At 38.2% G+C, this 23,658-nt stretch overlaps 3 protein-coding genes across 3 annotated transcripts in view; 1 reads left to right on the top strand and 2 right to left on the bottom strand.

Moving 5' to 3' along the window:
• Nucleotides 1-539: 539 nt before the first annotated feature.
• nom1 (nucleolar protein with MIF4G domain 1) lies at nt 540-12,601 on the bottom strand. Its single transcript, XM_042510667.2, has 11 exons — nt 11,443-12,601; nt 11,233-11,345; nt 9,369-9,564; nt 8,388-8,711; nt 8,137-8,247; nt 7,354-7,524; nt 5,966-6,087; nt 5,684-5,816; nt 2,815-2,946; nt 2,583-2,692; nt 540-1,252 (listed from the first exon to the last, which is right to left on the bottom strand). Exons 1-11 carry the CDS (start codon nt 12,361-12,363, stop codon nt 1,075-1,077), a joined length of 2,511 nt encoding a protein of 836 aa, XP_042366601.2. The 5' UTR covers nt 12,364-12,601; the 3' UTR covers nt 540-1,074.
• Nucleotides 12,602-12,674: 73 nt separating this feature from the next.
• lmbr1 (limb development membrane protein 1) overlaps nt 12,675-23,658 on the top strand; it is a 41,991-nt gene continuing 31,007 nt past the window's right edge. Inside the window, exons 1-5 of the mRNA XM_042510218.2 lie at nt 12,675-12,884; nt 17,537-17,609; nt 19,562-19,601; nt 20,739-20,878; nt 21,643-21,746. Coding sequence (XP_042366152.1) covers nt 12,822-12,884; nt 17,537-17,609; nt 19,562-19,601; nt 20,739-20,878; nt 21,643-21,746 — 420 coding nt within the window. The 5' untranslated portion in view covers nt 12,675-12,821. The remainder of the gene's footprint in view (nt 12,885-17,536; nt 17,610-19,561; nt 19,602-20,738; nt 20,879-21,642; nt 21,747-23,658) is intronic.
• Nucleotides 17,609-23,658, bottom strand: part of rnf32 (ring finger protein 32) — a 48,789-nt gene continuing 42,739 nt past the window's right edge. The window contains exon 9 of the transcript XR_006106990.2: nt 17,609-19,320. The gene's annotated coding sequence lies outside the window, so the exon portion shown is untranslated. The remainder of the gene's footprint in view (nt 19,321-23,658) is intronic.

Here is a 23,658-nt window from a genome sequence, read left to right as displayed (position 1 = left end):
TGTATGGCCTGCACAGTGAGCCTATTGATCCCACTATCTCCAGCTTCTAACTGAGAAATTCTCAAGTTTTTCTCAGTAGTCTCCATCATTTCGCAATAAAAACACAGTGATTAAAGCCCAAAGTGTTTTTGTCACACTGCATCTTAAATGCAACATGTGGCTAAAACTTTCTTTACAACAGCGGGGGACATTTTCTTCTGGTTGACCTTGGTGGCCCATACCTGACCCGAGGCCGCGCTCCAGCCTCAGATTGATACGGCCGCACCAATGGAGCTAATTAATAGGAGCAAGTATCAAATGTAACAGAATGACTCTGCTATGCTAACCACGCGGGCGGATACTGGTGTCAGCGAGCAAACAGAATAGGCTAGACTCGAGGCCCCGGGGTCATTTCATCATGGGTGTGTAAACACCGAATGAACGACACCGGCGTCCCTCTCTGTTCCCGCTGCTCTTGTTTGTGTCACACTCACAGAAGGCCAAGTGGAAATATCAACGGAAAAGGATAACAACATACAAATATTCACTAATCAGGTGCGTTTAAGGCTGAGAAAGACTTTATTAGAACACGCTTTATTTTGTGAAAGAGTGTAAATAGACTCAGCAAAGCCCAGAAGAATGGTCCCAGGTGTCTGAAGTCAACAATATTAACTCTTGCTGTACACTGCCTCCGTGAGGGCGGTCTCAGAAAAAAAAAATAAGGCACAGAGGAGGAAGAAATGAGAGCTTAAAGAAGAGAAAATGTCTTTTTTTCTATGTGGGGTCAAAGCTTTAGCCCCACCTTCTGTGATATATTGAGGCAATTATAAATTATTTTTAAGAACTTGTTACAATCCAAACACAGTGTATTTGGGAAGTGAAATCTATCAAGCTGAACCATGACGCACTGTATTAAAATATCAGAAAATCAGTAATATAAAAAAAAAAATCATGGTAAAAACTCTGTACAAAGTCTCCCCAAAATATTAATTTAATATAAAACGATATTTATTCTGTGGGGGTTTCTCAAGCGTTCTTCTGTTCTGTTGTACGTTTGTTGGGTTTCTGGTGTGTGTGCTTGTGTGTGTCTGTGCTTTACAGTTTGAGCTTGGCCTCTTTGGCCTCCATGGCTCTGGTGGCGACCTGGGCGCGCTCTGACAGCATCGCTGCTTGCTCAGCTGGTCCCTGTGACTGGGCATTCTTCAGCAGGAAGTGGCTGATGAAAAGCTTCAAGCCCTCCCGCAGCATTCCTAGCTTGGGAATTCCTGAAATCCTGGCGGACGGGAAACAATGAGGGACATTGATTTCAGACGTTCACACGGTGAGAAGCAGAGAGAGAAGTGATTTTAACAAGCAGGTAAACACTGCTGAAGGTAAAATAGACTTTTTATCTTGGATGGCAATTTTAGTCCATTCGCCATTTTGGTCCAGACTGAATTATCTCAACAACTATTGGAACAACTGCCATTAAATTTTGTGCAGATTTGTCAAATATGGTGTCTGGATTGACATCACCTTCCTTGCGCTGCGTTCTGACGCATTCTGAGTATTTTAAATGTTCGAACTTTGAGCAAATGAGTTTGCTTTCATTTAAAAACATGGCGAAAAAAAGGAAATGAGCAACTTAGGAAGATCGAAAAACAGCAAGAAATTAGCTATTTGAAATTTACTTTTAAAAAAGCAAGGGAAAAACATCCAGAAACTGTATAATCATCATAATTTTATATTTTAAGGTATTTCACAGAATTATTCTTATTTTTAAGTATTTTTCAGGTCATTTCCTTGTTTGTTTGTTTGTTGTTCTTTCTATTTTTTTTTCTTTTCAGGTAATTTTCTTGTACTTTTCAAAATAATCTGAGGTCAGTTCTTCTTAAATTTGGTATTTCATTACCTGCACACTATTCCCACTGAAGTACACTCAAAGTTTCTCTTTGATGCATGCAGCTTATTGTCTGACACCTGGTCGCTACCTTTAATAAAGTCCTGCACGCTGTGCCCAGAAACATCCCAATCACAGCAAAATAAACACAAATACTAAAATACAGGCAGAGGGTAAAGTCTCTGCAGATAAATCCACCACCACACACTTCCAGTGGGTCATAAGTGACGACTGAAAAGGACGACTTTTGTATGTATGCATACTTTTTAATTTTTTTGTTTTTAAGGAAAATCCTGAATACCTTTAACATCACTTTCTATGGATTGTAATAATTTTATCAAAAATTAAATATTTTAGCCGTCTACCTCATAGTCTGCAGGCACTCTCAAGCGCTGCAATGCCTTTTGGGGCAGCTGAGTATGTCCAGGAAAAGCTCACATCGAATTTTTAAGAAATTCTTGCTAATCTCGTAAATATATATATATATATATATATATATATATATATATATATGGACATTTCTAGCATACACAAAATCTCCAAACTATGCAGTGGGACTGTACTACACACTCAATTTCACGTCTTACTTTATGAATAGTATTTTAACATGCGAGTTTTAAAACAGCTTTAGAGTTTCGTTTTTTAGTGTGTATTATTTTGCATTAATGTTCATGTTAAAATCTCCAAACCTGTAAGAGCTAAGTGCATGCACAATGAAGCTCACCTTCCAAACACGCTGGCTAGGTCCTCTGCCTCCATGTCTTTTAATAGTTTGGTGAGCACCTGACGCAAGAAGCGCACAGTGGCCTTATCTAGCTCCCCAAACTCTATTACCTGCACAGAAAAACACAAAAGTGACCATGATGAATATGTTTAGATTTATTTTATTTTATAAAAATCAAATAAACAAATGCATTATAATGAAAGCTTCTAATTGTACACGATATATCACTTACCTTGAGTATGGAGAGTGAGAGGCACTTCTTCTGAAGGAAGTGGGTAACCAGCTGGACCAGGTTGTTGAAGGTGCTGCTGGGAAGGTTGGCCAGCTCCCTGAACTTGTCCCATAGGCTGAACTGGAAAGTCATCTTAGAAAATACAGGACATTGTGACAGTCTGATTTTCTATGTCTTGTCTCATGAAAGAATAAGTGCTGTCCTTTGAGATAATGAGGATTAATTTCTTAAGATTTCAGAAATAATTTACCGTCTGAAATCAAACAAACTCTGTTACAAGGTCGACACCCTTCAGAGTGGAAGCAAACTATATCTAGTGCCACATGAGATCCTAACACTTCCTAGACTCTTTTGACATATGACGAGAGTCAGAGGACAATGCGCTCCATTTCTCAGGATATCGTCATTGCCGATATTTATATGTATCTGTTTATTATTATTTATATTCTTCTACTTTTATAATATAATGAATGAATGAATGAATGAATAAATGCCTTTATTGTCCTTGCATGTCCACATACATTACTCTCATAAAAAAAACAAAAAAAAAACAAAAAAAACGGTGTGTGTGTGTGTGTGTGGAGTGGGTTCTGACTGATTATACCTTTTAACCATTGTGTATAGACACAACGGATTTGCTTTGAAACACTGTGAGCCTTGTGTTTTGAAAATAATAAAAATATGTTAAAGAAAGACTGAGTCATTGCATAACTGCACCGAATGATTCCAAAACCAGTAATGGAAACGCTAAACAACAGACAGCAGCCTCTCTGCTCAGGTAAACCTCTCATCCACATCCAGCTTACATGTGAAACGCAAACATTCCCACCAGCTCTGGATGGAGCTCTTTGATGAGGACAATGGTCATCAGTCTCTGATATGGACACGCGGTCTACCTGGCAGCAAAGTAGGAAGTGCGGTCTCACCCCCATTGTTTGTCGTCACAGTTTGAGTTAAATAATATCAGGAGGTGAGAGGTGTGAAAGGCTCCCACACTCCAGAGGTGAAATACAGGTCACACGCGGGTCACACACAGTTTAAGAGACTGGGTGTTCACACACACATCCACTGCAACACATTACTGCAACTCTTCATATTTGCTCACGATGAAATGTGCAGTAATTTGATTGGAGTACAGCAAAATTTCAACCTAATCTTTCGAGTTGACATGATCCATTTTAAAATGAGGACGAGGCACAGATTGTATTGCCTTGAATGTTATCATTTAATGAATGTGCAACATTGAAATAAGCACATTTATTTCCTGTAATCTGATTATGATAATTACAGTGGAAATTACTAATATAGATAAAAAAGCTTTCACCATTATATTCCTATACAAAGTATGCTTAAAGTAGAGCTGTGACCGACTCGAAATTATTTCAGTCACATTGGATTTGGCAGTTTAATACGAATATTGGACGACTCGGTTTTTTTTTCCATATAAAGTTTAAAAGTTTGAACGGGGCTCAGTGGGATGTTCAGTGTGACAGCAGCATTTGTGTAATATGGTTAATAAGGCAATTGTGTTAAGGATGGATTGCAAATGTGCAACAACATTTTTCGCTGACACTAGATATCAATAAAAGCCAGAGACGGTGTCGTATTAACTTTAACACCTTTGCCCCTTACGGTACAGTCTCTCTCTCTCTCCCTCTGTGCCATGCCTGCATTTCTGCAGCTGCTTGTACCAACGAATTGCATGAAAGTGAAGAGCACTCACTCCCCAGCAAAATCTGGGGACCAAAATGTCCCTAAAAGTACTCTTCACAGCACGTTGAATTGCCAAAAAAAAAAAAAAAATGCACCTGTGCATGCGGCATCACGGTCTACACTCTGTTTGTTTGCTCTCTTTTTACAGGAATTCTTTTATTCCTCAAGCCGTCAGCCGGTGAAACACACAGCTTAATTATTTTTAGCTGGTCATTTGCACTCCTGCACTTTTGGATCAATTTGATTTCACTGTTTTGGATTGACTGTTATTATTTAACTTCATTGTTTATTTATTCTGTTTTAATATAATCAAATGAGTTTTAGTATAATAAGATTTTGGTTTTAGTGTGTTCACCATTGTTTTTTTTTGTTTTTTTTAATTTGTCTTGTCTTTTTGTCTGTAGTACTGAACCAAGTGAATTTCCCTGTGTGGGATAATTAAGCTGATCTGCGTTTGATTCTATAGCTAATGCTGCACATTAAAATGATGATGATGGGGAATACAAAGTTTGTTTTTTTTCCAAAGCTGAGGACAAATTGCAAAAAATGAAAGCAACAAAATGTAGCTACGAAACTTTTTTTTTCAGTCTACCTTATAGTCTACATAAACCACGAGAATGAGTCATAGCTGCTTGTGAAGTGAGTAAAGTATTGCCGTTCGGGAAATTCCAGTGGAATTCAAGTGAACTGATAATGCCACGTAATGCCCCAAAAATAAAACTGCTGAACTGCATTTGGAAACAATAAACTGTCCCTTTCATTACTTCATATTTGTGTAAAAACAAAATTATCAATTATCTGCATGCGAAATAAAGAAAAAAAATCTGTTAAAATCATCCACACATGGATTAAGTAAAATACGGTTACTTGCAGACTTTACAGAAGCCCGTAGACAACAATTAAAAACGGACAGAAACTTGAATGTGTGCTGTTTTGGCATGAAAAAATGGCTCAACTGCAGGAGACACACATGCAGGCAGCAGCCCATTTACTGATATATGGTTAAAAAAAATCAAAAGAACTTTATTTTTTGCACAAAAAATAGATAATTCAAGCACTTTCAATGACCCTATCTGTAAGGCTATGCATGTGTGACAGCAGATTTAGTTTTTATTCTCAGTCGTCAGCAAGTGTGGGCTTTTATCAGCTAGAGTACCTGGAAACGGCGATCGTTGGAGCAGAATTTCTCTCCCAGCACGGCGTAATAAGCGTTGAAGCTTTTCTCCTGCAGACAGCAGTCCATCAGGACATGAACAATCTCCCTCTCCTGCTTGTCCTTCAGGCCCATCCTTCACACAGAGCAAATAACAAACATCACTCTTACAGCTGGGCTACCATGAAATAAAACGGCATTTAAAATAAGAATGTCTTCTTTCTTTCTGTCTTTGGTCAATCAGCTTAAAATAAGGATGCACGGTTGAGGTGAGTGACAACAGACCTGAGCAGTTTCTCAAAGGCATCCAGGTAATCTTCGCTGGTCATAATCACACAGAAGATGTTTCTTCTGACCTCAGTGTTCATCCTCTGTTTCCTTGCCAGCTCTAACACTTTAGCACTAAACTGAAACAAGTAAAACAATAACAGCAGTTAAGTGAGAGATTTTTAATTATACAGACTAGAGCTGGGTAGGACTGCACAACTAATCAAAATATTAGTGAAAGTGCTATATGGCCAAGTGAAAAGTCCAAATTGCAGTTCCTGCAATTTTTTTGATAAAGATAAAATGTGTCACAGCATACCATTATAAATAAAGCACTGTGGTGCAACAGAGATGCACCGGCTACAAATCATATCCCAGATGTAAGGAAACTTATTTGGAACAGATCCCAGCAAAAATCCCATCATCATCATTATTTTGTTTTTTTATAAGTGAAAATGAAATGCAAAAAGTACCATTCCCTCTGAAATCAACTCATACCACAGCTGAAATATCTAATATTTTTTACTCCGTGCAGCCCTACAGCTGGTTCATTTTAATGTTTTTGATGCTTGTGCAGTTAAAAAACTTGGGTTTTTGTACCAGTCCTAAAACAATACTGAATTACTTTAAAAATTATATAAAGGTTTTCCTTCAAGACAAGACAAGCTTCTCAAATATTGTCTCCACAAAGGAAACAACTGAAGAACTAAAATAAAGTTTAAATAAAACACTTTCAATTTGGCGAATTTTAATGTATGTGCACAAGGAATAAGTAAACAAGATTACAAATCTAGACTGTTTTTAATACTGTTTACATCTGGGGCACTTTTTAAAAATATTGTGGTTTGATACCAGAGTGAGAAATAAAATTAAAAGATTGCGAACATCTTCCAGTCACCGACAGATAAATGTTTAAATTCATCAGCCACTCAATAGTAAATCAAAATTTTATGTCTGAAATCTACAAGCCACTTTTATATTTTACCTGCATCTTGCCTTGGCTGGTAATTTCCAACCCTGTTTGATACCCAGAGCTAATACTGACCAATTTGTATGTACCAATAAATAAATAAAATATGAAAAAATGTCTGTCTTGTAAAGCATTAAAATATACGGATACTGTACATAATGCAGGTGATGAAGATGACAGATGATTCATGTTAGGTGGCAAAATAATTACTTTTAAGCTTTTCGATTTAAAAGTGTTCATAAATTAAAGAAATCAAATAAAATGCTGCAGATACTATAAATATTACAACACAGACTAAATAAGACATGATCAGTTTCATGTCTCCTTGTAACGACACGGCCTAAACTTTTTACATCAAAACACGCCCAGCACCCATGTGGATCTGTACTGTTTTTCCTACTGTACACATGTGTCCTCTGTGGTTTTAGTACTCTACCTGTCCTTCAGCAGTACTCTCTTTAGAGGATGTGTTCCCTTGTTCGCTGATCATGGGCGCTCCGCTCCACGAGGAGCCGACGATCCACCAGCGGCCCACTTGCTCTGCTGCCAGCAGATTGTCCAGAGAGACCCTCAGTTTCATGTCACTGCCTCCTGCACTCCGCTGGATCTGAGAGCCACATGTACACAGAATTAACCATAACGCTACTTAGCAGGTAAACACCAGACGCAAGATTTAAGAGAAGGACACTGAAGTAGTAAACCTGAAGTGGACAACTATTACAACAGCCATACTGACGGTCATGCTGAAAGATTTTGGGTTTGTTAAGGTGGTGCTCTGGTGCCACCTGGTGGTACAAGTGGTAGCTACTATGACAGTAACTGTAACTCTTTGAAAACTGAGCAAACTGGCTTGATCTCTTTCAAAAACATGAGAAGGTAAGCAACTTCAGAAGAAACAACCCCAAAATTATCAAAAAATGGTATAAGGTACAATGAAGCAAAACAAAATTAAAAAAAACAAACAACCAAAAATAAATGAGAAAATCCTGTCCTGTCCTGTAAAGGAGAATTTAAAAACAATCATTCTGTATTTTTAAATATATGATTTATAATCATATAAGAAAGTTTCTTGGATATTTTTTCCCCAAGCTTAAAAAAATCTACTAATTTCCTGCAACTTGCAGATTTGCTTTAAGATTTTTTTTTTTTTTTTTTTACAAGTTAAGAATGTATATTAATTTTCACAAATGATGGGAAATAAGGATCTGATTTCACCCACCAGAGTCCTCTGTAACTTCCTCAGTCTCTCAACAGGCTCAGGATCGTAGCCCGGGATCTTCCTCATGTCATTGTTCTTCAAAGCCAGCATGGTTTCCAGCATAAAACGCACCTGCGAACATAATGTAACATGTATGTCTTGGATAAGTTTCAAAAATGTGATGAAGGCCAAATACACAGTGTATGCCAGCCATCACCAGAAGATTTATCGTAATTAGGAATGTCCAAAAAAGATAACTCTGATAGTCCTACCCTGGTCTGATCCTGGAACTTTGACCCTGCTTCGCCAGCCTTGCGTTGGCCTTCAGAGATGAGCTCCTTGAGAGCCAGAGCGTCGTCTTTCCTCAGCGCGAAGCCGACATTCCTCAGGACTAACAAAACTAGTTCAATGTCCTTCTCTGTAAAGGCTCCAACCAAAAGTTTTAGGATGTCGAAGATGAGGCCAGAGTGAACCACCTGGAAGTTGTAGAGGTGACCGACAATGGCGACCAGGTTGTCGCACTCCTTGTTCTCAGTCGAGTTCTTATGAACCTCATCAAACTTCCGCACGACCGTCTCCAGGAAATGGGCTCCCACCTGGAAAATGATCAAAAGGGAATATAATAAAAAAGTGAGCATTGTACATCTGCCTTTTTCTTTTGTTAATGCATACTGTATACTGTTGATGCTCAATGAAAATGTGTAAAATGTAAAAATGTGAAGGAAAAAAAGGGAATATAGTATCTGTGGACGATCACATACAGTATTATCAACAAGGGTTTAATATAACAACATCAAATGGGTTTTTTTCCTTCAATGATCTCTCAAACTGTCGAAAGTCGGCTAATTTTACAAATGATCCTGTTTATGGTCATTTACAGGATGAAAAGTCAATATGGCAAATAGATAACAATCCTATTACACCGTAACAAAGGAAGCCTGGGTGTTAGATATCACTTTCACATTCATTCAAAGAGCATTAGCTTACAGTGGAGGTGTACGAACGCAGCTTATCTCTTTGGGGGAAAAGCCTATAATGAATAATTGAAGATCTGATGCCACTTCTCAGGTCAGTGGTTTCCTGTTCTCACACGCATGCAGGCTGGCAAAACCAAAATCTACTTGACTCCTGCTGTCACTCTTATCAGTGGATGAGACAGTGAACTGAGGATCTAAAAGAAAAAACCTCCAGGAAGTAAAAACCAGTTTAATTAAGTTCCATATTAAGGTGAGAATTAAAGGCGGTGTGTTTACCTCCAACCCGACAGAGTGATGGAGGACGCTGACAAGCAGGACGTGCTCCATCAGTAGTCTGTCGGGCATCAGGGCCGAGGTGACGCAGGCTGCGAGCAGCACCTCCGTTAGGGTGTCGTTCATGTCCTTCCTGCTGTGGCTCATGTACAGCTCCTCCAGCTGACCACTGATGGACGCCATGTTGGGCTCACTCAGCCTGAAGGAGTTAGAAAATGAACATTTATTGACAATAACACCAACCAGTCAGAATCCATAAAGTGTATATGTTTCATCTGTTAAAAAAAAGCTTTAATATTTGAAAGTTAACCCAGTATTTCTAAAACATGGGAAGAAGCCAATGAGACATAGCCTCAAAAAATACCAAGAAATTAGTAAAAAGTTACAATTACCTGAAAATAAGAAAAAAAGTAAAGTAAAAAAACAAAAACAAAATGACCTTAGGAAAGTGCTAAAAAATTATACATATTTTTTTCTTTTTTTCTGATACATATTTTTTTTTAATATAATTAAGAGATAATAAATATATTTTTCTCTGGACATTTTAATTTTTTGCAGCCTGTGGGGTGTTTCTTACCAAGTCACCAGCTGTTTAATATTTTCCAGTGCTTTTGAAAGAAATCCTGTTCTTTCAGGTTTCAGAAGTTTAAATGCTGGCAAAAGGCAAAGAAAACTGATGTCGATCCAGGTGGTAAAGGGTTAAGAGCTCCTTTGATTGTGTGGCAGGATTTCAGTGTGTTAGCAGCAGTGATGCTTGTCATTACATGAACATTAGTTTGTGTCTTGTGGTCAAAAAATCTCCTCTTCAAAAATTTTGTTTGCCTCTGCACAGCAGCAATTTCACATGGTCAATGTACTCGATAAGTAAATAAAGAGAAATTGAATTGCACACAGTTTTGATAATGATTTTGATCATTATCAGTTAATGGTTTATCATGCAAAAATGCCAAACATTCACTGGCTCCAGCTTCACATATGTGAGGAGGATCTGTTTCTTTTTTTTCTTATGTCATTGTAAAATTAAAACCAGCAATTTTAGGAGGTCAACTTGGTCAAATTGTGATTTTTGATGATTTGACATATTACAGACTAATCAGTTCATTGGAAGAAAAACAATAACTTGATGAAAATAATCTACTGCTCCAGCTACAATATGTCTACATAAATCCTGATTAAAGATCTACAAACATACCACATTTTTCAGTGTAAATCAAGAGTGAATACTGTAAAGCAGAACCCAGCTGAGTATCTAAGGGCAACTTTGTCACACTCTTGGGAACTTGTGCTGGTTGTTGCTACGATGAATGAAGACTTCCAGGTTTTATAAGAAGGGACTGATGGGGCACCCTAAAACCTATTGGCTGAAATACTCATACATATAGACAGACAGATGACAAATTTAAAACAAAATCTGAATACATGAGATACATTAGCAGAGAGTTTCTTACACTTTATAGAAAGGAAAGGGAAAGGATTTTGATATTGATTTGATATGCATTGTCTCTGGCGTACAATGCAAAATTGTGCGTATCCAATAGTAAATATCCTCATAAAATCAAGTTTGTGCCACAGACTTGCTTTCATAAAATATCATAGGTTTGTTGTATGATTGTGTTCAACTTTAGCTGAAATAAGTGGCAAATATGGGTCAAATAGAGAAATCTATAAACTGGCTAAGTGACCTGGTAACATCATTTACACATCAATATCTTTTTAATGTTTGACAACATTAGGTAACATCAGCCATCACCAGTCAATCTTGAGTTTATTACATTGAGCAATGGTGCGTTTTTTTTCTTATGAACAACTTCTGGTTTTAGGAGAGGGAGAATGTGCTACAATGTCTGTGCTGCGGTGAGACAGTTACCTGTTCAATAGGCCTTTCACATTCCTTTTCAGTTTTTCAAGCTCAGCTTTGCGTTTATCATCTCCAGCGCTTCTCAGGTGAGGTGGTACATATTTACCTGCTGCAGAGATGACCTGGACATTGGATGATAAAATTTACATTTAAATCAGTTCTACAGCATACAATATGTCAAAGTTATGACAGTAATAAACGAAATATTTCTGAACTCACAGTTTCTGACTTTGAGCCTGATGTCTTTGTGTCAGGAGCTTTTTCTTCTGTTTCCCTTTGATTTTCATCGTCTGAGTCTGCTTCATCACTCTCATCCAGTTCAGCCTCCATCTCCTCCTCATCGACCATTTCTTCTTCTTCATCATCATCATCCTCCTCCTCCTCTTCCATCTCATTTTCACTGTCAGATGGACACATATCGTCATCACTGCCTTCATTTGCCATCTCATCTCCAGGTTCTTCCTCATCTGACGGCTGAGACTCGTTCTCATCGAGCTTTTCAAAGTTCTCCTTGGCCATGTCCATGTCATCATCATCATCATACATCCCTGCAGCTGATGAGCCAGAGTCAAGCATACCAAGGATGTAATCAAGTCCATCAGCCACAAAGGACTGAGGCAGACTTTTCTTGTTTTTCCTCTTGTTTAATCCCAGATATCGCTCTAATTTCTTTATTTCTCTGTCCTCATCTTCATTTGCCTCCAGAAGTGCCTTTTTTCTTGATTCCTGAAGCTTATTGATTTTCTTGCCTTTTTTAGGAGATGTTTTGGAGCTGTCTAATTTCTGTGTGGGAGCACTACTTGACTCTGCATTTGACACTTCTTTCTTTGCCTTCTTCTTTTTCTTCGTCTTCTGCTGCTGAGGTTGTTTATCAGCTGGTATTTCCGAGTTTTCACCATCATCGGGGGGTACACTGAGAGTCTTCTTACCCTCATAGTGACTTTTCATTTTGGCTTTTTTCAGTTTTCTCTTTTCTTTACGCAGCTCCTTTCTGCTTTTCTTTTTCACAAATCTCAAACCGTGGTCATCCTCGCCTTCCTCTGCGCCACTTTTGCTTTTAATAAACTCGTCCACCGCCACCATGTACTTCTGTAACACTGCGTTTCCTTTCTTCTTTTTGCTTTTCCATTTTCCCTTCATTTCTACGAGTCAATCTCAAAATACTGACGTTAGCTTCAACCGGCTAATTGCAACTGCTAGCTTTAGCCGCTAAGATTAGCTTAGAGGCTAACAACGCCAGTAAACAAAAACACGTTTAGCAGAGGGTGAAACTTTCGCTTATTTCAAACACATAAATACCTTTTTGGACTGCACATGTGTCTCCGTGAGGACAATTTTGTTTACTGACCCACAAACACGTGACAATTTCCTTCCAGGGCACGAGTAATGAGCAACTGTCGCCCGCTGATGACGGGCTTTATTTTGGGGCGTTATTTTTTTCAGCAGCGGTTTTTCGCTCGATGTAAACTGTCTCCTCATCAGTCAGGACTGTTTTGCACAGAAGGAAGGAGGACGCCGGAGTTGTTTGGTGCCAGTTGTGCGAGCTAGCATGTAGTGATCTGTAGCCTCTCTCTTTTTCTGTATTTGCAATATGAAGAATGGAAGAAGACGATGTTACTATCAGAGAGCAGAATTTCCACAGCCAAGTCCGAGAGTACATCGTAAGTAACGGCTAGCCGAGGCTAGCAGGCTAACAACGTCCTCTGCTGCACACAAACGCTAACGGCAGCTAACGTTAGCTTCACCTGTCATTTTGACACGGCGGAATATATCATGATCGATGACAATTGATTATTTTACGATGGACCCAAAATGTCTTATTTTATGTTAACTTTGGTGCGATCTTGTTGAAATTAGAAACATAGAGTGATCGCGCTTATTAAAGTTAGCTTGTGTTAGCTGCCATAAACGAGTTGTTACAGTGGTGTAACTTAGCTGGATTTATATTGGGACAGACTTGCAATAAATTTTTTTTTTTTTACAAGTAGATCTATATCTGGGACACGGGTGAAGTGTCCCACCTCAATAATTCAGTGGTCTTTATCAGTGAGGACTGTGTTCAGGTTTAGATAGATATTTTACAAATCCTTCACAGGAAATAACATTGGTTACGGCGGTTTATTCACAGCTAACCACACACAACCACTCATAACATAAAAGCATATCTGTAATTATCCTCAGGAAAAAGAAAAATATCTTATAAATAAATACTTGATCCAGAAAATCCTCCTCGATTCTAAAAAAATAAAATATCCCATAATGATAAATACTATGTTGTGTATAAGATTTCAGTATATAAAAGTGTGGTCATTTAAAAACAGTGGTTATTTTAGGGCATTAAAAAGTCTAATGGCAGCAGGCAGGTTTGTGTTTACATTGTTTAAGTAAGAACAGTGTAATTTTCCTGTAATCTTCCTTTGCCATGAACTACTTTGTTTTTACAGTGTCTCGATATCTAGCCATAATTTAGGAGAAAAAAAACAATAATATAAGAAAGAAAGTTCAAGAGGGGTCACTGTCTCATGTGGGTTTTCTTTCTCGATTATTCCTGACAGACACTTTTGAAATATAGAAACTATCAAATGTCTCACCAACAGGCATCTTAACATCTCAGCTTTAGTTTGCACATTTTGTCCTAAGAACCTCTCTACACCTGAGTCTCAGTATCCTATATCAATGTTCTTAATGTAAGATGCGTTAATGGCACTGTAATGTCTATGGTGAGCCAGCGTATGGATTGATTTCTACTGGTTGTAGCGTGTGCTTCTTCTGCGGCTGAGGTTACTCTGGGTTAAGTTTCAAGTTGGTAAACATGACTCAGTGACAAGATGGTATGTTCTTACAAGAGCTGAAGTGTGGGAAACTGTTTTTTTCTGTAACGGGATCTTACTGTAAAGAATTATTGAAGAATGCACCGTGTTACTGTGAGAAATCAGGTTATCACAGGATAAAGTATAACAGAAGAGTAAAACATGCCAAAGGTTGTAGTGAGGCGCTGATCACTAGAAGTAGACTCTAAAGTAGAAGAAAAAGAGTTCCTGGAATCAATTTCACTGTTTTATTCAGATGACATTTGGACCCTCAGGCCTCATTCAAGATCAACAATAATGATTGTTACTTTCAACACAGGATAATGTGTCACTAGTTTACATGTGGTTTGGCCGGTAATTACATTTTCCATCAGCACCTCCAAACAATGATGTGCCATCATCATCAGGCTTCCACATGCTTTTGTAAACAGAGGCGGACTGTGCTGAACAAACAGTGTGGATAAATAATGTGTACTTCTTACAGACTTTCCAACATCACATTACTCTTCCATCCCACAGTCTTTTCCATTCACATGCATGCAATTAATAAACCTTCCATAAATGCAGTTTATGGCCTGCTAATTAGGATGTCTGTAATGCATTAAAACTGCATAAATTTGTGTTTCTTTTTTTTGTGTGACTTTTAAAACCACAGCTTCAAAAATACAGACACCCCCCCAATATTTACAATTATAATGCCTGTATAATGGTATAGTACAATTTGAAGGATGACTGTAATTCTTTTCTTTCCTCTACTTTCATTTCTTTTTTCCTTATTGTTTTTGTTAAAAGAAAAAATAATATTACTTTCATATCCACATATGCTCACTTACTTACACATTTACATGTGTACACTTTAAGTTTTTACATACTCGTGTGTATCTGTCCAGAGCAGAGGAAGTTGAAACAGTAGAGGGGTCATACAAAGTCTGCTCATAGCGGGGTTATAAAATCCATTTATTCCAGATTTGATAGAATTTATTCTTTTGAATCTTCAAAGAGAAGATTAGCTTTTCCATTTTATATATTTACAAAATTATTTCATACTGGTCTTCCAAAATAAATGTGTTTCATGTTGAAGCATCAAGTCTGCAAAAATTTGCTTTTTTGTCCACTGGCTGAATTGCTAGTGAATGTTTAAATTTTACAGGCAGTTTAATAGATTATTATTGTTTTGTTTTTTTTGTTATGAGTGAACCAAATCTACCAGTTACTTGCATATTTCACCAGCATTTTTCGAGTGGGTGGTGCTAAGTTCTAAAGTAAATTCAGATAGCTGCTAAAAGAGTCTAATAATGCTCATAATGACATTACTACAGTGCATGAAAATACCGATCGGCTCATCTACATGCAGGAATTGCAAGGCTCCCTCAGAAGAATCTAATTACTGTCCCTCAGCTCCTGCTTGAGTTCATATTAGGGTGTGAAATACTGCTCTGAAATTGGCTGTGGATGTTTGCAAACTGCGTTGAGAAGCTTGATTTGAGTTGTGTTTTTGGAGGGGAAACGATGTGATAACTTCGCTTGTGGCTCGGACTGGTCTGCCACTTGTTATCTCTCTCCAAACTGTTGTATTGAGTCTGTGCATGTATATCAGCTCCATGCACCTGATTCTTGAGCCACTGTCACTACATTGCTTTGTAGCTTAAATATATCAGCTGTCTTTCATTAGCAAAGGGACTGTTGGGTGCTAAGAAAGACAGTTTTTGCTCTAGCTGTCATATATAACACCATATGCATCCCAGATTGACTGAGGATGTTTGTCATTTCTCTTTATGTCAGTTTGTCTGTCTGAAATGTGCACGGTCTGTCCGGTGGTGGGCTGAGTCATCTCATAATCCCAGCTCGGCTGTGACGAGTCGCGCAGTGTTGACAGGGTGCAAAGTGCTGAAGTGGGAGCTTCTAACATTAGTTGTGTCCCGGTCACTGTCACTGGAGAAGGGGGGAATGTGGAATGAGATCCTCCTGTAAGACCATCCAGCTTGTTTTGAGGCCGTGGTTACCTAATAAATCCCATGCACTGCTGATTTCTGGATTGTTCTGCATGTAGCATCGGCCTAATTAGTATTGTCAGATATTGGAAAATGATGATGTAGTGCTCGCTTTTGTTTTTTAATCAAATAAATGGGTCATGTTGAGCTATATACTGCTTAGTAGTGAATTATTGTGTAACAATGGGACAGGTATTTGTTTTTCCTTATTTTCAGACTTCAAGTGGCTTAAACCAAATGCTCAGTTATTTTTGGATAGCAAATATGCACATTTACATAGTGATCAAGTATTATTAGAACATGAGAGGAAATTGACAGATTTGGGTGAGCAAGTGTATGCACTCTTTGTTCTAAACTGTGCGCTGCCTGGCGTTGACATTCAAACACTCCACAAATAATCCACTATTACAGTTAAAGCTGTTAGAGCTGAAAGGATTAGTTGATTATTATAACTATTTTGCTCATCAGGCAATTGATCAGGGAAATGTTTTGAGTAACAGTGGGGGAAAATATCACAGATTTCTCCTTCATAACTGGTAAAATTTTCTTTTTTTTCTGTGGGCCCTGGAAACTTGTGATGGGCATTTCTAGCTAAAAGCACCTTGTTAGGATGTTTGTAATGTAGCAGAAAATGCATTACATACAACTTTAACGCAGAAATTTAACGGATTACCTTTTTTATCACCATGTTGGTCATGGGTAAATACTGAGGTGTCGATTTTCTCACATGATCCAGGTCTACATCTGTGTTTCTGATCAGGTTATTACGTCAGATTATCACAGGTTTGCACAGAGGAGTATTTTATAACTCAGTGTGGACACCTGAGTATTTCAATGTTACATTTTTTGATATTATGGCGATTCTTAAAAACACTATTGATCTTTAATAAATAATTTATTTGCAAATATTTGTGGCAATGTTTCATGTTGTGTTGTGTCTCCAGAGTAACATCATATTGCTAGTGTAAACATAAAAAAACATGAGCCCAGGGCCCTAAATTAACCAAGCCAGCCTGGAAGATTTTTTTTCGTTTGGTGAGTGAACCTCAGCAGGCTATCTGCCACAATAGTGGTTAAATGTTTGTACTAAAATAGTCATGTAATTTATCAAAATAATTTTTACTCCAAATTTTGCTCTGGGCTCTTTTTATCAAACATAAAACCTTCTTATTGCAACAAAATTTACTTAAATAACACTGAACAGGCCTATGGCTAGGCAGTGTCATAAGTGCACAGCTAGCTCCTAAAATAAGATTTAAAAAATTGTGATATATCGCCTTGCTTACAGTATGACAATATATTAAATTGTAAGATAACATTTGTATTGTGATGCGTATCATATTGCTTTGCCAGCTGCATATACATACCCTCATGGGACATATAGTAACAGGAAGTGGAAAACCTAACATTTAATTCTGCTGTGTTTACTGTTATTAACAGCTTGCTATTAACTGTGAGAGCTGCTTCATCTACAGTCAGTCACTGACTACGATTCTTATGTTGTCGTTTCAGATTTGCTTCCTCCTGTTTGCAGTCCTCTACATTGTGTCCTACTGCATAATAACCAGATACAAGAGGAAGAGTGGTAAGTGTTTCTGTAAAACATGGACTCACTCCCTGGGAACAGAAATCAACACGATTTTATCGTCTTAAAGCATCTGTAACACTTAAACAGCAGAAATGTGTCCATGGAGGACCCGTTTTCTCAGCAAAGACCACAGAAGTTAAGTCTGTCAGTCTGTTAAAGCTGTGTTTGCTCACACACAGAGCCCTTCATTGTCTTATGACTGAAAGGAAGTCATGGCCAAGAGGGCTTTAGGTGTATGCGTGAGACACCACACCCATGCCTGTAGAGTAATCTGCCACAGTCAGCTCCGCGTCTGTGTGAACTGTATCCGCCCTAAATATCTCTAAGGGCTGTGGCAAAATGAATACAAATTGTGACATTATAACAAATGTGACAGGACAGGTTGTGTCAGTAATACTGAAAGATATTCAAACAATGAAGACTCAAAGGATGTTCACAGGAGGATGTTTTGTTCATCTGTAACATCTCTGACACAGCGTTTCAGCTACGGCAGGCAGAACTGACTAAAAATAAAGATCTGACCCAGTTATAAAGGAGAAAACAGCCATGAAAACAAGAAGGCCCAGGCAGACATTATGAACTGTATCCCATTTTCACAGGACAAATTTAGTATGTCCAGGTCACCTAGGCTTCCCTTGTCTCATTCTGAAAGTAGACCACTTTGCACCAGAAATCCCTTCTGGAGTTTTGTACAGTAGAAATCTAGGCTGCTTTCTTCCTCACACCCTAGCCCAATCTTTTCACTTACAGTACAAAAGACCTGTGAAATATACAGCAATATTACATGCACTACTTAGCACTGTTTATTTGAGCATACTATCTAATGTCTTAATATATTCTAAAGATCATGAGAACATGCTGTACATTTCTCACATCCTGATTATTTGTTACTGTCGTGTATTTTGTTTGTTTTAAAAAATGAATGAGGTGGACTGACATAGCTGCTGAAGTTTAGTTAGTAGTATTAGTTATCAAGGAATAGGAACAAACTAGCAATAATACCATAATATCTCATTGCTTAACACAAAAGGCACTTTTTTGCACTGCATAAAATCACGTAAAGTCATTCATAACTCACAAGGCTCACAAACCAAACCGATCTCCTACAAACAAACCAGCCTCATGTGTTGAACTGAGGCTGGATTTAACCTCACTGGACGGCTTTAGATTCCGGACGAGCCCTGAATTTGTCACAAACTGACTCAGGGAATGTGACAAGCAGGAGTCCACACAGCAGGTTTACTCAGAACAAACATAATTTTTAAAACGCAGGTTAACACAAGACCAACAAAAGAGTTTGTAGATCAGTAATGAAAGGTAGGGCTAGACAATCTATCGATATTAAATCGATATAGTGATATGAGACCAGACATCATCTTAGACGTTGGATATCATAATATAATAAGTGTTGTGTTTTGAAGGCTTAATAGACTATTTTAGCTTAGTCATATAATCATTATATCCACATTACTGATGATTATTTATAAAAAAAAATCTTATTGTGTAAATACTTTGTAGAAGCACCAATAGTCAGACCTACAATATCATAATAGTATCGATATCAAGGTATTTGTTTAAAAAAATATTGTGATATTTGAGTTTCTCTTTGTCGCCCAGCCCTACCTGGAAGGCCCGGGGAAACTAGATCAGGCCGGAGATCCTCCCATGTCAGTCAACAGCCTGCGGTGAAGGCACCAAAACCTTGTTTCTGAAACGATTACAGAGGCATAGAGAGAAACAGTCAGCGTTAAGGTTCCCTTATGAAGAAAGACGTCTAAAATATTAATAATTTGCACTAGAATACACTAGAATAATGCAGGTTGGTAAATCTGCTCCAATGGATACACATAAATAAAAAAGTAGCCAATGTTGTGTTCTTCTATGCACTTTATGAAGTATGAAATGTGCAAAACCTCTTTGTGACTGAAGTGGTTTGGTTTTCTTTGTAGATGACCATGAGGATGAAGATGCTGTCGTCAATAGAATATCGTGAGTAAAACTAATTTCATTTTATTCTTCTTCTCTGAATAATTTATTTAGGAACTGTGCCAATCACTGTTGATTGAAGTCATTCAAAAATTCCCTGGTTCCCATTTCTAAATTGTGATGAGATTCTGCTTTTCCGCATTTTATATCACAGTGAGGTGAATATTATGGAGATTTTAAGTGTTTTTGGACTGTCCCCTTTGGGCTTTTGGAATATGTGACTGGCAATTTTAACCATTTTCTCTCATTTCATAGACTAAAACATTAATTGATTCATCGACAAAACAATCAGCACATTAATCAATGATAAATATTAATCATTAATTGCAGCCGTATTACTAATAACCACATACATTGAAAAACAATGAATTCACACACTACCAATAACACTCTGAATGTCTTTCAGATTGTGTCATTAGCCTGAACCGTGGTGGCAAGTATCACATGTCAGTGCGTTTCGAGTTGCAGGACACATCACACTGAAGGGTGCCTGTTGTAGCCACATGCGTCCTCTGTGTTTGGGTCCATCAAAACAAAATGGTACCTAAGAGTCCGGCAAAATAATGGAAAGCATTTCAGTTAATGAGTTCCTTTAGTGATGTGGGGAAGTGGGGACTTTGTGCTGCCCTGCTGAGGACAGCTGAGCAGATGGTCACTCCCCTGGGTCCAATCTGGAGACCTACAGACTCTGCATCTCTACAAAATGCAGGCTGCAGGAACACAGTCAGTGTGTGTCTTTTGTCCTAGGACAAAATATCCAGATATTGGATATCCAGATATTGAACCCACTGGCAGTTTCATTTTCAGTCTATACATTCAATCATCTTTCTGCTCCTCAGTTTGATCCACCGCTGTTAAAGCGGCTGCTGTTGCTAAATAAGTTCATTCCTCTCTTGCTTTTGCTTGTATGTTCTTGTTGTTCTCTAAACCAAGTGACTCTTTTATAATATAACAACCAAAACAAATTGTGCAGTAAGCAAGTCATTTCCCATAACATCTAATCTGAATTTAAAATGAAAAAAAAAAAAGATAGCCATTTTGTGATTCTGCATGTTAGTTTTTATCTTAGCTAGCTCTAACGTGTGTGTGTGTCTGTGTGTGTCTGTGTGTGTGTGTGTGTGTGTGTGATTCCATTTGCAGATTATACTTGTGCACCTTCACTCTGGCAGTGTCGGGTGGTGCCGTCTTCCTACTGCCTTTCTCAATCATTAGTAACGAGATCCTCCTCTCGTTCCCCAAAAACTATTACATTCAGTGGCTCAATGGCTCCCTCATTCACGGTCAGTAGATCTCACAGTTCATGTGTATTTTTTATTGAATTAACCCATTTTGTCTTCTTTCTGTGTTCCTTGAAAAAATCTGCTCTTCGAAGAAAGCTAATATCTCTCTAATATGTTTGGAATAACACTGAAATAACACTTATTTGAATTATAATTAACTTTATTTTCATTTCATTTCATTTCATGTTTATCTGAGAGTGACAATTGCAGTGTGCTTTTAGAATTGCATGACAGTTATTCAACTGTTAATTTGCCCGTTCCTTAAAATAACAATCACAAACACATGCCTACATTAATGTCAGAATCAACAGATGTGTTGGATTAACATTTTATGCAAACTGCTCGTACCCACATGAATTTTGAATGTATTTATCTGTTTCTTCCTGTTTCCCTCTTGTTTCTGCTGTTTTACCACATATCAGATCAATTTACATTTCTATGTCACGGTCAGTCATGCAGATGCTTCACAGTCTTTGTTAACCACTAACTTTTTTTCGATGAGGCTGACGGGTGCTCCAACAGCCACCAGGGGGCATTAGAGTCCAGGACTTAGAAATGACACAAAGACACTTGCCAGACAAAACCTGTGTTTGCACTTTGCCTCACAATTACTTCATAATAATATTCAAGGGAAAGCTCCCAACATTTTTGGGAAATCTGTCTGAAAAATGTAAACATCAAAAATAGGACTGACTATTGATTTAGAGCATATAGATTTTGCATACACGTGTATGTGTACACTTTTTTATGTCTGATTTCTGCAGGCCTGTGGAACCTGGTGTCACTGTTCTCCAACCTTTGCCTCTTTGTCCTGATGCCCTTTGCCTATTTCTTTTTGGAGTCTGAGGGATTTGCGGGATCGAAAAAGGTACATCACCTTAAATGTTTATTTCATTTTTGTTTAATTTGTTTGTGTATTATGCAAGTTGCCAACTGTTATAAAAAAAAGCATTAAAAACACAAAATGACTTTTACACATTGACTGTTAAACTTAAAAATCTTGAAAATAATGATCAAAAGTAAGAATTATTTTTCATCCAGTTGTGTATTAATCATGAAACTAAAGCTGGAAAAAAATCTGAGCTTTAAATTAGAAAATGTGGAGCCCTGTTTGTTTTCTGTCTTCATTGTTTTGATGGATTTGCTTTGATATGCATACAAGAGGCGCTCTCTCTCCTAACAGCCAAAGCAGCAGCAGGTGCCTTGTCCTTGCCCTCTCCCTGACTCACGCCACTGACTGTAACTGCCACCGCAGAAAGTTCATTAACCATGAAAGTCTGAATCTGGACTTCGCCCAGCGCCACATCCTGACAAACCCTTCCAATAAGGCCATAGGCTGCAAACGCTTCAACACTGCTACATCGGCCCCACTGATTTAAAGCCTGATTCCTTGTCACCCCCTCCCCAGCCCCCTAAAATAAAACTTCAAAAGGACAGGCTAATAATCGAGTTGTAAGGCTCAGTGAACTTCCTCGTTTAATTGATTACCCCCAAAAAAAGAGGCTGGGGGCTCGTGTTCCAAACATCCATAAAGTCGCAGCAACATGACAGCACAATAGAGCCTCGCAAAATGGAGGGGGAAAGATTTACTTTTAATACACCTCTATCCTGTGTCACAGTTTGAAACCTCTCTGGTTTATGTCCCTCCTGGCAAAGGCACATAAAAATTAGTCTGTACTGTAGTGTATTGCCAGTTCTTTTCTTCCTCGGCACACTAATTTGTTTCGGTTGGATTTGTCGAGCAGAGGGCAGGCCCTGATGTGTAGGAAGCAGGACGAGGGCCTCTTTCTCCTTTTTGTTCTTTTTCATTTCAGCAAGACTGTTTCTTGCTACTGATCTTCCATAAATTTGCTTAGAGGAAGCACTGTTCAATGTTGAGCTGCACTTTCAGGTATATATTGTGTGTGTGTTACGGAAGGGGTGGAGGTGACACTCCTGTTACACCTTTAAAAAAAAACGAAGCTGCCTGCAGAGTCAATCATGTGGCCGACAGCAAGAGGAATGTAAAACACAGATCCGAGTTTTTATAATGTGATATTATCCCTTTTCCCAATAACAGCATTAGAGCACAATGTCATAAGGTTTTATGTGGCATTTTAACCTCCTGGGCTAATGTTATGGCACTGCGAGGTCCCTTTTGACTGCGGAAATGAAGTGCATGATGAATTTCACCGCTAACGCTGTAAGTCAGCCTTTTCATGTGGCTGTGTTTACTTTTGACGATGTACTAAAAGACGCCACCAGAATAAAGATGGAAATGTGGATGTTTTTTCTTTTTATTTTAACTGTTCAGCTCTTTAGGGACTCTGTCACCTGAGTGATTAATAGTTTAACAAATTGTCCAAATTGTGGATGAATCGGAGCGACTTAGGGTCTTGATGTCAGATGTTATGATCTGGCTTTATTTGCTGCTGTAAAATGTCTCGGACTTTACTGCTGCGCTCTCAAATCTTTGCAGAAAAACTGCATCACTGAGGCCACGAAAGGTCGTTGTGTAGTTCAAGTTTTTTGGTTCTGATGATGTTTAAGAAAATTCTGCAGTATGGTGCATTTGTGCATTTGCATTTTGGATGTAAAGTAGTATTATAAATGAAGTACTGTGAAGTATCTGGCTGTTTTGAGTGCATTGGGAAAGATAAAAATGTCCTATTTTAAGGCTTTATAAAGCATTTGTGTCACTTTTAGTCGTCTCCACACCACCAGTAGATGGCATTGTAATGATGAGAGCCATCCCTGCCGTCCTTATTGAGATGATCAGCATGTTCTGACAGACTGAGGAC

Source organism: Plectropomus leopardus, chromosome 21 (genome assembly GCF_026936395.1).
Source record: "Plectropomus leopardus strain MGB_pleo_1.0 chromosome 21, ASM2693639v1, whole genome shotgun sequence".
NCBI classification, from domain to species: Eukaryota; Metazoa; Chordata; class Actinopteri; order Perciformes; family Serranidae; genus Plectropomus; species Plectropomus leopardus.
Note: the sequence above shows the minus strand (reverse complement) of the source record. Positions and strands in the feature narration are given on the sequence as shown.

What these genes read in the sequence shown, in the direction of transcription:
- nom1 (XM_042510667.2), bottom strand. Translation starts at nt 12,363, where the DNA reads ATGAAGGGAAAATGGAAAAGCAAAAAGAAGAAAGGAAACGCAGTGTTA. An exon ending in ATCACTCTGTCGGGTTGGAG is followed by an intron (nt 8,712 to 9,368) that starts GTAAACACACCG and finishes ATCATTTTCCAG; the next exon opens with GTGGGAGCCCATTTCCTGGA. An exon ending in GCCTTTGAGAAACTGCTCAG is followed by an intron (nt 5,817 to 5,965) that starts GTCTGTTGTCAC and finishes CTCTGTGTGAAG; the next exon opens with GATGGGCCTGAAGGACAAGC.